The 12399-nt window shown below is 32.1% G+C and overlaps 1 protein-coding gene across 2 annotated transcripts; it reads left to right on the forward strand.

Moving 5' to 3' along the window:
* Positions 1-2083: 2083 nt before the first annotated feature.
* On the forward strand, positions 2084-11215 carry LOC145157587 (proline-tRNA ligase (DUF1680)). Of its 2 annotated transcripts, none has more exons than XM_079076618.1 (12): positions 2084-2665; positions 7185-7387; positions 7463-7660; positions 7756-7827; positions 7959-8054; positions 8152-8231; positions 8752-8827; positions 9054-9264; positions 9466-9662; positions 9925-10024; positions 10103-10192; positions 10321-11215. In XM_079076618.1, exons 1-12 carry the CDS (start codon positions 2128-2130, stop codon positions 11031-11033), a joined length of 2574 nt encoding a protein of 857 aa, XP_078932744.1. In that variant the 5' UTR covers positions 2084-2127; the 3' UTR covers positions 11034-11215. The 2 variants fall into 2 exon arrangements, with proteins under 2 accessions (XP_078932744.1, XP_078932741.1); XM_079076615.1 differs by lacking the exon at positions 2084-2665 and adding an exon at positions 5816-7044.
* Positions 11216-12399: the final 1184 nt, after the last annotated feature.

Here is a 12399-nt window from a genome sequence, read left to right on the forward strand (position 1 = left end):
TATGATAGATTAGGGTTTCAAGTTTTGGATAAATTTGCATGTACAATAAAGAAACCTAGATCCAAAGCTTTAGGGTTTTGCATGTGCACATAGGATATTCTTTTGCTCAAAACCCATCAGAATGATACCTTTTTGTTGTAGAAAATAAATCCCTTCATTACTTGACCCCAATTTATAAGCATTGTCTGTTCTTAAGACCTTTAATTTTCTCCCAAATTTGGTCTCAATCATTTCAATAAATCCTTTAATTACCCTAAATGCATTGCTCTTTGTACTAAGTAAATGAGTCCATGTAGCTCTTGAGTAATCATCCACAATGGTCAAAAAGTATGAATGATTACCATAAGTTTTAGTGTGATAGGGGCCCCATGTATCAACATGAATCATTTAAAAAATTGTTGAAGTATGAATAGAACGAATGGAAAATGGGAGTTTGTGTTGTCTAGCTTTAGAACAAACTTCACAAGAATCACAAGAAGTGTCAATGAAATGTGATTTATTAAGCAAATTAAGAGTTTTTAACTTGTACATAGGAAGATGTCCAAGTCTTTTATGCCAAACAGATACAGAAATTATTTTAGAAACAGCATTACAAGATGGAAACAAAACAAATGAATGAAATTTTGGTGTTGAAGTAACAAAAAGTACTACTCCTTCATTTATACTGGAAGTTGATTGAAGAAAATAAAACCCAACACGATGTCTACCAAGAACCGGAGGCCTCTTCTGAGAAGGGCCCTATAACAAGAAACAAGAATTTTCTGAAAAAACAACTAAAGATCTTAATTGTTTGCACAATTTGGCTATGGAAAGAAGATTGAATTTGAATAAAGGGAAATAAAGAACATGATGAAGTATAACAGATTCGGCTAAGACAACACTCCCAAACTCATGAGCATCAGTTTGTTGACCATTTGGTAAAGTGATACGATAAGGATTTTTGAGCTTTTGAATATTAATAAGAGCGGATTTATTGAAACACATATGATCACTGGCCCTGAATCTATTATCCATGTCATTGTATTAGTTTCAAGACAATGACATTTAATTGGATAATCAGAAATATCTTGGGAGAATAAAGCATTACCAGCCAAATTTGCAGAGACTTGTGAAGATTCTTGTCCAACATTGTTATCTTTAAGCTTGCTCAATAGAGAGCACAATTGGTGATATTGATCTTCAACCTGCTGATTTATTCACAAAAGCAAGCAACATCATTTTCTATTAAACAAATTGGGAGCGCAACACTCTCCAATTTGAAGGGGGGGGGGGGGGGTATATTAGTTAGTCTTCACAACTATTTGTTAATAACTTCACGTGTTTATCACGTGACTGTTAGTTGGTTAAGCTTCCATATCAAGTTAGTTAGTGATTAACTTGTATTAATATTTTGTTTTACTGGTAAGATGTAATAAGTTAGTAACAGACGAATAATAAAACAGATTCCTTCTCTCTATTTCTTCTTTCTCTCTCTACATTTCACGTTCATGTTCATACCAAAATTAACACATATATCGTTCAAAAATTATATCAAACGTGTTAAATATTTACTGGTTTAGAAGTGTCATACGAATGGTTTCAATTAGAGGTTATAATTTATCAAACCGCCTCATATTGAAAAAACAATTAAAATTAAAGACATTTCATGTTTTAACAACTATGTTTACAAGAAAACAGTTAGGTTTCATAAAAAAAACAAAATATGTTTTAAAGTTGTTGTTAGATAAAAAAAGTTATTTTATAAAAAATAACTTTGCAAAATAAGTCACACTTTGAAGATTGTCGTTGAAAAACTTGAAAGCATGATCAATGGAGGAATTTACTATCATGGAATCAGTTCTATAAGATTTGTTTTTGAAAAATGAAACTTACATCATATGTAACTCCTAATATAAAAACTAAAAAGATGGTATCACAGCACCCACCGGCATTCTCCATGTCATTTACAAATAACCTTTATGAGCATGCATTTTCTTTGTATCTTTCCTAGAACATTATTTCTTGTTACAACCTCTATAAATTCTCTTTACTCGTTTTCTCTTTCTCTCAAATCATCTATAAAGAAATTGATATCTTATGATCCTTTCCCACATTGAATTTCATCTCACTCGTTTTCGATACTAAGTTATGCCCAAATTTTCATATTTCTTCTACAATATGAAATCCTTAACGTTATTGAATATGCTATTTGTTGTGCTTTTGGTTTTGTTTTTTGATTGTGTTGTTAGCAGGGAATGTACCAACATTCCAACGGAGCTCTCATCACATACCTTTCGTTACCAATTATTGAATTCGGATAACATGACTTGGAAGGAGGAGATGTTATCTCATAACCATTTGACTCCAACCGATGATCATGTTTGGGCCAATCTGCTTCCTAGAAAACCATTGAAACAAGCAGATGAAGTTGCTTGGATGATGATGTACAAACATATGAAAAATCTAGTGTCTGGAAACTTCTTAAAGGAAGTTCCCATGGGTGATGTGAGATTGGACCCTCGTTCGATTCATGGTCAAGCTCAACAAACCAATTTGAAATACTTGATGATGTTAGAAGTTGATAGTTTGGTTTGGAGCTTTAGGAAGACAGCCAATTTGCCAACTCTGGGTGTCCCCTACGGAGGATGGGAGTCTTCGGATCAAGAGCTTCGTGGTCATTTTGTAGGTCAGTGTACTTCGATCCTCGGTGTTATTTGATTCATATGGTCTACGTTTATGTCTATTTATGATATACAGTTTAATGTTATTTTGTTTATTTGTTATGAAGCCTATTCTTTCTATGCAACCCTATTTCTCTATAATATATAAGTTCTATTTTTTTTACCAAACATTCACATTTATGCGTGCATGATTTATAGAAAGCTTAAAGCTAGCCTTCTCTTGTTGGAGTTTTAGGCTCCTTTCCTCCAACTAGAAATATTGGCAAAACTAAAAGTTATGTAAAAAGGCGGATAAAATGTACAATTGGGTTATGTTCTTATTTTAGGGGACCAAAGACTATTAAATGTTTTTGAACAAGTTGATTAATTATTAAAATAAATTGGATGTGACCGCAACACCTAACCACTCCCTAACTTCGTCACATGATACAAGGCACTAGCCTACTGTGGCCACTTGGCCCCATGAGGTACCATATCCTAACAAAGAAAAAAATTACATGAAATGTGAAAGGATAACGTGTTGGAGATTGTATTTGTATAATCTTTTTGTTGGTAAAACAAATCTATTTATTCATGGGCTTTGTGGTTTGTTTTAAGGAATATCATTCAGTTAGATGCAAATTTTGGTTAGAATTTTTTGGTACGTCCTTTATGAAACTACACAAGTAATCTATATACAACAAAATCAATACATGGTTCCATATATATATATATATATATATATATATATATATATATATATATATATATATATATATATATATATATATATATATATATATATATATCATTTTGCAACTTACATAAATTATAAAAAACATTCGTATTATTTACCTTTTAATAAATATATAATCTATTTTTTTAAAACATTCGTATTAATTACCTTTTAATAAATATATAATCTATTTTTTTCATTACGGTAATATTAAATAAATAAAATTATATTTATAACACATTTATAAATAAATATGATACATGAACTCGATACATTAAAAATAAACTTTACATTTGTAATTAAGCTTTTATAAAATACGCCTAAAAATTCTTACTTGAAAATTATTACAAACTAGATGTAAAACTCGTATATTATACGGGTTGATTAAAGAAATTAAAATATTAAAATGTAAATAATAAGTATTTTTTAAAATAAAATTTTGAAATAAGAAATGAAACATATTAATTGCAATTTATTATAATATTTATTACATTTGATACTTTACATTTATAAGTATAAGATTATATGACTTTTTAATTTTAAAAATTGAAAAAAAACCATAAGTTGACATGTGGATATTATTTATTTAAAAAATATCACAAAATGACAAGTGTCAAAACTCATTAGAGATTAGTGGCAAAATTATCTTCATTTATTATAGTAGAAGAAAGATTCTATGTTATTAATAGGTCAATTAAATGTCGTAAAGCCTTAAAATAATCTTAAATCATAAAAGTTACGTCGCATCTTATCATCAAAAGGTATACTAATCTAATGCCTAAAACTAGAACCTTTTATCTATCGATCTCTAATCTAATTTATGTTGTTTAGTTTCTTTGGTCAGCCACCATTGAGGGCATCATTTGTTATCTTTTAGTTTAAGCCCAACTGTTATTAATAGAAATCAAGTTGCTAAAAGTTCGCCCCACTCTAATAAAGTAATAAGGATAGATCTGCCATGGATTTAGCACAATTAGGGATGTGATAAAAAAATGGAAACCAAATCACTAAATCGAACCAAATGATGTTGTATTTCATAATATGTATGAAATCCAAAGCGAACAAACTAATAAATAATATTAAAAATTATATGTCGATTAGTTACGAATAATAAATTAAATTATTATTAATTAGTTACTAAATTTCATATATAATTGAGTTTGATCCTTTTTTTGAAACAACTGAAATGAGTTTGATCATTCACGGTTATATTTTATTATAAAATTTATAGAAGGAGATTGACACGTTGTCAAATGAACTAAATACGATACAAAAATTTTAAAAAAAGAAAAACTACTTAGAAAATCGCAGATCTTGATTGGTAAGTGCATGGAATGACTCATATTCTTAAAGGTTTTATGCACTTCAATGGTTGTAAGTTGCAACATAGAACCCCGAGATTTAATGTAGTTATCATGTGTTCCAATAGCAATAGAAGAACCAATAAACTCAAAGCAAATACTCAGAAAAAAAAAACAAACAAACAACCAGAACTTTAATTAAAATTCAAGACATAAAATAAAAAACAACTTACAAGATTGCAGATCTTTAATTGGTAACTTCACAAAATGACTCGTATTCTTTTACGCACTCTAGTGGATGTAAGCTACAACATAGAACCCCAATGTTTAATGTAGTTATCATCTGTTCAACGTAGAACCACATCATTTAATGTAGTTATCATCCATTCCAACAATGGAAGAACCAATAAACTCAAAACGAATACTCAAAAATTGCCCATTTCACGAACCTCGCATACTCGGCCCGACTAAACACACATGTGGACTTGGCTCATCCATTATACTTCGCTAAAACCTTTGTAGGATTAGGGTAATGCAAGTCTTATAAACCCACAAAAGTTTATTCTTCTCACCAATATGGTACAAAGGAAATTGATAACCTGCAATTTACTCCTTATAAATTTCCAACAAAGGATCACAAGAGGGTTAGATATGCGAAAAATTATGTAATCACGTATGTGCAATAATCTTCGATAAGAAAACGATTTTATTTAAAGTTGTGATGTCATAATAGTTTACAAGAATCTTGTGTCTTGTGATTATGGATCCTAACCCACATGCTAAAGGACAAGTACTCTAACCCAGATACCTAACTAGCATTATATACAATATAATATTGTTTACAAGATGATATATATATATATATATATATATATATATATATATATATATATATATATATATATATATATATATATATATATATATATATATATTCAGGTTTTTCAAAACAGCCACTTTAATTATATTCCATATTTAGAAAATGATATCATAGAGAAGTCACTTTCTAAAATTAAATGTTAGAAGAACATTATTTAAAGTAATTATAAAAAATAATATAAAATAAATCCCAACAATTCATTTAATTCAAGATCAATTCGAATGTGTATCCAATCAGAGCACTGTAAAAGCGGCTTTTTCTGAGCAGTCAGTGGGTATTTCCTAACAAACCAAACAAAAAGGCGGGGAGCAAGAACGCAAGAACACGAGAAATTTATCAGGCCAACCCTAAAACTGTTTGCCTTTTTACGGATCCCAAATTCCTAATTTTAAATTCAAATCCGAAAACCCATTTGTCTCCATCTCTCTATCTGTCACTCACACTTAATTTGATAATGTTAACACTCAGTTTCACACACTTTGATGATCAATCCTCCATAGATAACGACACCTAATCCGTGAGTTCTTTCTGTCTTGTAGTTACTTTCAATCTTCTTGGGGAATTTCCCTTTTTTCTTATCTTACACGACATTATTTCCCTTTATCATTACTTTTACTTCCCACAAAGTAATCAAGCTTCTGTAAATTCTTGTGTATCTCGTTTTTCTACTTCAATCATTACTATTTTCACAACTGTATTCCATTTCGCTTTCGCTTTCGTTTTCGATTGTCTATGTATGATTCGGTTGTTGATGCTTATTCACTCATTGTTAGAATTTCCATTAACAGTTATTGCCTTTCACGAGACTTAATCGCCTGTCCCATTCGTTATTGATTGTCTTTTAAGTAGTTACAGGTTAGGTATTTCAATTGAATTCGATATATGGGGTCTTCCGATTTCTGATGATAACTTATCGCATCTGCTGATATTTCTTCAACAAAATGAAATCATTCACGTTGTTGAAGATGCTATCTGTTTTCTTTTTCGTTTTCGTTTTGTTTTCTGATTCTGTTCTTAGTAAGGAATGTACTAACACTCCAACCGAGCTCTCATCCCATACTTTCCGATACCAATTCCTGAATTCCAAAAACAAAACATGGAAACAAGAAGTGTTATCGTCTCACAATCACAACCATTTAACCCCGACTGATGAATCCGCTTGGGCAAGTTTACTCCCTAGGAAAGTCCTGAAACAGGAAGATGAATTCGCGTGGATGATGACTTATAGACAGATGAAAAATCAAAATCAAGGAGGTAAGAAGTCTGATTTTAATGGGAATTTCTTAAATGAAGTTCCCTTAGGTGATGTCAGACTAGACCCTGATTCAATCCATGGTCAAGCTCAACAAACCAATTTGAAATACTTGTTAATGCTCGATGTCGATAGTCTAGTTTGGAGCTTTAGAAAAAACGCCGATTTACCCACTCCGGGCACCGCCTACGGCGGTTGGGAATCCCCCAATCAAGAACTTCGCGGTCATTTCGTAGGTTGGTATACTTGTATACGTTTAACGTTTCTCCAACCCTTTTTCTGATCCACAACCCGATTCAATTTCTCTAATTTCCTTGTAAAACTATATATTCATGATTACGATGAGCATTTCACTAATTTGATATAATTTTTGAAGGGCATTACATGAGTGCCACAGCTCAAATGTGGGCTAGCACTGGTGATGAAACTCTGAAAAACAAGATGACTGCAGTCGTATCTGCACTCGGTGAATGTCAGGAAAAGATGAACACCGGTTACCTTTCTGCTTTTCCATCTGAGTTTTTTGATCGATTTGAAGCTGTACAACCAGTTTGGGCTCCGTATTACACCATTCACAAGGTAAATCTTCATCAATTTCATCAATTTGATTTATTTTTATCAAGTTTAATTCATAATCTCCTGTAAAAATGGCAGATAATGGCGGGTTTAGTCGATCAGTATGTTTTAGCTGGCAACAATCAAGCTCTAAAAATGGTGACAAAAATGGCGGACTATTTCTACCAACGTGTACAAAATGTGATTTATCAGTATACGATTGAGAGACACTGGCGATCTTTAAATGAAGAAACTGGTGGGATGAATGACGTTATGTACAGACTGTACACCATAACAGTATGTTAAAGAATCATGATGTGTAATTCTATTTTTTATTTTTTTAATATTAATTTAATTTGATGTTAATGGGGTTGTTAATTTGTTATTGTTAGGGAGAGAGCAACCATTTATTGTTGGCTCATCTTTTTGACAAACCCTGCTTTCTTGGACTCTTGGCTATAAAGGTAAATTCAATTTCAATTGTATATATATATATATATATATATATATATATATATATATATATATATATATATATAATATGTTGTTTTAAAGATTTTTATGGATTAATATGGTTAATATTTATTTCTTGTAGGCTGATGATTTATCTGGTTTTCATGCGAATACGCATATTCCAATTGTTATTGGATCACAAATGCGATATGAAGTTACCGGTGATCCTCTCTACAAGGTATTTCATTTATACTTGTTTTCTATATCCGGGTATTTTTATTTTTATTTTTATTTTTAAAAGGACAAATTTTATACAAATATTATTTTGTTTTTAGGAAATTGGAATGTTTTTCATGGATGCTGTGAACTCTTCTCACATGTATGCTACAGGAGGGACATCGGTTAGTGAATTCTGGTATGTGTTTAGTGTGCTTAACAGTTTTTTTTTTATGTTTTGAACATTTTTTTTTACCAATTGCATATAATGGCCATCGATATTGCAATTGGTTGCAAATTGAGAAATTGCTTTTAGAATGTTCCCACCACAAAAGAAACCAAATCTTGCAATTGTATTCTGAAAATTGTTTAAAAAGGGGAAACATGAGCAATTTAGCAATTGTTTGGAATATCCCAAGAAAACGTTTTTTTGCATTATTTTTTTGTCTTTTGTCAATAAAAAGTAATTTCACCATTTGTTGGAATTTCGCAACTAACCAATTTAGTAATCCCATCATTTTGTGCTGTGTAAAAAATGGTCAGTTTGTAAAAAATGGTCAATTTGTTAAATGTCACATCATAGGTCATTTTCATGAATATCCCTAAATTGAAATATATACTAAAATTATTTTTGTACTATTTTAAGTTTGTTTATGGGTGACTATTTACGCATGACCATTTTAATTTTCATGTAACAAATTGGGGGTTGGTTTTTTTAGGTCGGAACCTAAAAGACTAGCTTCGACCTTACAGACAGAGAATGAGGAATCATGTACCACCTATAATATGTTGAAGGTATGCATCTAATGTGGGTCCCTCATCAGCTAGACACAGTTCCGACTGACTTTATACATATTACAGTATCCTTCTCTCTCCTCAAATACTATTTTGAGATTAAATCAAAACTCCACATATCTAACATGATATTAGAGTTGGGTCCTATATCAGTTCCACATATCTAACAATCTTTATGTCTAATTTATTGATAAATTTACGATGGTGTGTGTGTGTGTGTTTATAGGTGTCTCGTAATTTGTTTAGATGGACAAAAGAAATGGCGTATGCGGATTATTATGAGCGAGCATTGACTAATGGTGTTCTTAGCATTCAAAGAGGGAAAGAACCCGGAATCATGATATATATGTTACCATTAGGCACCGGTGTATCGAAAGCTACAGGATACCATAAATGGGGATCCAAGTTTAATGATTTTTGGTGCTGTTATGGAACAGGTTCATTCATTTCCTACCTTTTTGGAATTCAATTCCAACGATTGTTTGGTTGCAAATGGACGGAATTGAATTCATCATATATGGACTTTACGTTCCTTTCAAGTTTTTCAAGTTTGGAAGGAATTCAATACCATTCCTTCTCTTATTTGTTAAAAGACCAAAATACCCCCATTTGACAGCTGTTTGGGTTACTTTTTGTAGGGGTCGAATCGTTCTCGAAATTAGGTGATTCGATATACTTTGAAGAAGCAGGAAACAATCCTGGGATTTATATCATTCAGTTTATATCAAGCTCATTTAATTGGAAAAATGGTCAAATATTTATTAATCAAAAAGTAACGCCTGTTGTTTCATGGGATCCTTACCTTCGCGCAACAATCACAATCTCCTCAAAGAAGGTATGCAAAACATTTTAGCTTTATTATTGGAGAAAAATGGTCAAATTTTTATTAATCAACATACTTTTTAATAATTTACCTAGTATAGAAACATCATCCAAATACAAAACAATTTTCACTGTTATAATTGGGTATATTTTTCAAAGTATTGTAAGTACAATGTCGTATAATAGAATAAAACTTTGTTATTTTTTTCATTTATAAACGCTATTTATTTTTATTTTTTTGCTTGTTTATATAAACCAACCATTTTGTTTTGTAGGAAGGATCATCATCTAGCATGAATATTAGAATACCATCTTGGACAACATCAAATGCAAAAGCATCACTTAATGATCATGGAATTCCTCTAACATCTGCAGGTATGAATTTTTAATATAAAAAAATAAATATTCATTATTCAATGTTATAAAACTTTATATAAAATTCTTTTGGTGTAGGTAATTTCTTATCAGTCACGAAAAAGTGGAGCTCATCTGACGTTATTACCCTTGAAATTCCAATAACCCTTAGAATGGAGGCTATTCGAGGTACTAATTTTGAGTCTTCATATAGTTACGTTTTGAAATATAAGTTTTAGTATATTACAATTTTGGTCCCTGTGCTATATCATTTTTTGCATTTTTCATCACTAATTGACTGTCTCATAACATGCCAGATGAGCGATCTGATTACGCTTCTCTTCAAGCAATATTATATGGTCCCTATTTGCTGGTTGGCTTGACCACTGGTGATTCCGATCTAAAACCGGAATCGGGTTCTCTTTCCAAATGGATCACTCCAATTCCAGCGGAATACAATTCCCATCTCATTACACTTTCTCAAGAAACCGCAAATTCAACCCTCGCCCTTTCACACACAAACGCCGACATCACAATGGTGAAGTTCCCCAACCCCGGAACTAGCGATTCCGTCTTCTCAACATTTAGAATCATCTTAGCAAACTCAACTTCAAGTCAGTTTTCATCATATAAGGATGCTATTGGTAAAACTATCATGCTAGAGCCATACAACCTCCCCGGGATGTTAATTGTGCAACAAGGAAAAGAACAAAGTCTCGGAATTAGTCATTCCTCCGAACCCCGGAATTCATTATTCCGGTTAGTGGAGGGAAATGATGGAACGGTTAGATTAGAGTCTGATAGCCAGAAAGGTTGCTTTGTGTATAATTCGGATGGAACCGTGAAGCTCAGCTGTGATTCTGGTGAACAGGATTCCGACTTTATGGGAGCAACTAGTTTTAAGGCGAACGGGGGAATCAGCAATTACCATCCGATTAGCTTCGTGGCAAAAGGGTTGAAAATGAATTTTCTTCTGCAGCCGTTGTTTAGTTTGAGAGATGAACACTACACAGTTTACTTCAACGTTTAATCCTAAAGTGTGTTCAATCAAAGTAGGAATGGGGCACCCTCTAGTAATTTATTTAAATGGATTGGATCGTCTTACCTTTGATGTCTCTTTGTAGTGTATACTTGTTCGCTATGTATTTATTTATGTACAATGTAATACCCTCATTTTATAAACATAAATATATGATATAATATAAATGTCCATCGTGATCAAGCACAAATAGAAGCAATTAGCAAAATTATGGTTTAAGAACCAAAAAGCGCGATTTGTAATTGGAAGCCGAGTAAACTAACCAACTTTGAAATCACTTTTTAACAGCGTAACCAATTTTTTGGAATTTTCATAAAATAACCAGAGTACGTAGTGATACATTTTGGACCTGCTTTTAATCGGGTCACCCACATCATTAATCCTACCTATTACTATGGTCCCCCTATATATATCATTTCGGACAATCACTCAGTCAGAACACAGGCATTTCGGACTACACCTTCTCCGGCCTGCGCTTCGAAGTTGCAGGAAACCGGATTTTGGACTTACACTTTGTTGAAGGATGTCGCTTGACAGTGAAGAGCTCGAGCATATGTGGGTATGTGTCGTTTCCTTTAGAGATTGTTATTTGGTTAACATATGTGGCATATGTGGGTATGTTCAAAAATTGTTAGTGTTGTTAGTAGTTTTAATGAGAAATAATTTGTGTGAACTAGACTTTGATGGTATAAGGTTTTTTGTATAATTAACATTACTCTTAGCAACAATTACTACAAGTAAAACCCTAAAAAAAATATGTTCTGGAACACTCTACACTTTGAAATGCGAAGATCTAATTTGGAATCCGTAGAACTTGTTTGGAATATGTAGAATAGTCCATAACAAAGGCCATTGTAGTTCGGAATAGTACACTAATTTTAACTTTTGTTTTGTAGCATGATGATATTAGTAAGCGGTTGTCGCTACAAGCTACAAACCTGAATTGGGTCGGGAAATCATAGCTAGGTTATACCCTACCCCGGTATAGGTGGCACTTTTTAGGGCTTCCTGTTTTGATTTGTGGGTAAATGTGTCAATGGGTGTAGAATGTCACTAATTACTATGTCATTACTTTTTATGCATGGAGGTAGTGACTCATTGATATTTTCATATTTATTCATATATGTTGTGCATTATCTTAATATTTTTAGCTATAATTGTGTTTATTTTATGACAAAAAGGTGTTTGATATGTTTAAGGATGCATAAAAAGCTGTTTTGTAGCGGCAAAGACATGCTCAGGATTAAAAGAAAGCAAATGCGGAGCTGGAAGCAGGAAAATTGGACCAGGTCAACCAAACTCAAAAATTGCATTGATTCTGATGCCCACAACGTTGAGATCTGTAGCCATGCCATGG

Source organism: Lactuca virosa, chromosome 1, assembly GCF_052849685.1.
Source record: "Lactuca virosa cultivar CGN04683 chromosome 1, Lactuca_virosa_CGN04683_v6, whole genome shotgun sequence".
Classification (NCBI taxonomy): Eukaryota; Viridiplantae; Streptophyta; class Magnoliopsida; order Asterales; family Asteraceae; genus Lactuca; species Lactuca virosa.

What these genes read in the sequence shown, in the direction of transcription:
- LOC145157587 (XM_079076615.1), top strand. Translation starts at nt 6,498, where the DNA reads ATGAAATCATTCACGTTGTTGAAGATGCTATCTGTTTTCTTTTTCGTT. An exon ending in ACTTCGCGGTCATTTCGTAG is followed by an intron (nt 7,045 to 7,184) that starts GTTGGTATACTT and finishes TAATTTTTGAAG; the next exon opens with GGCATTACATGAGTGCCACA. An exon ending in ACATCGGTTAGTGAATTCTG is followed by an intron (nt 8,232 to 8,751) that starts GTATGTGTTTAG and finishes TGGTTTTTTTAG; the next exon opens with GTCGGAACCTAAAAGACTAG.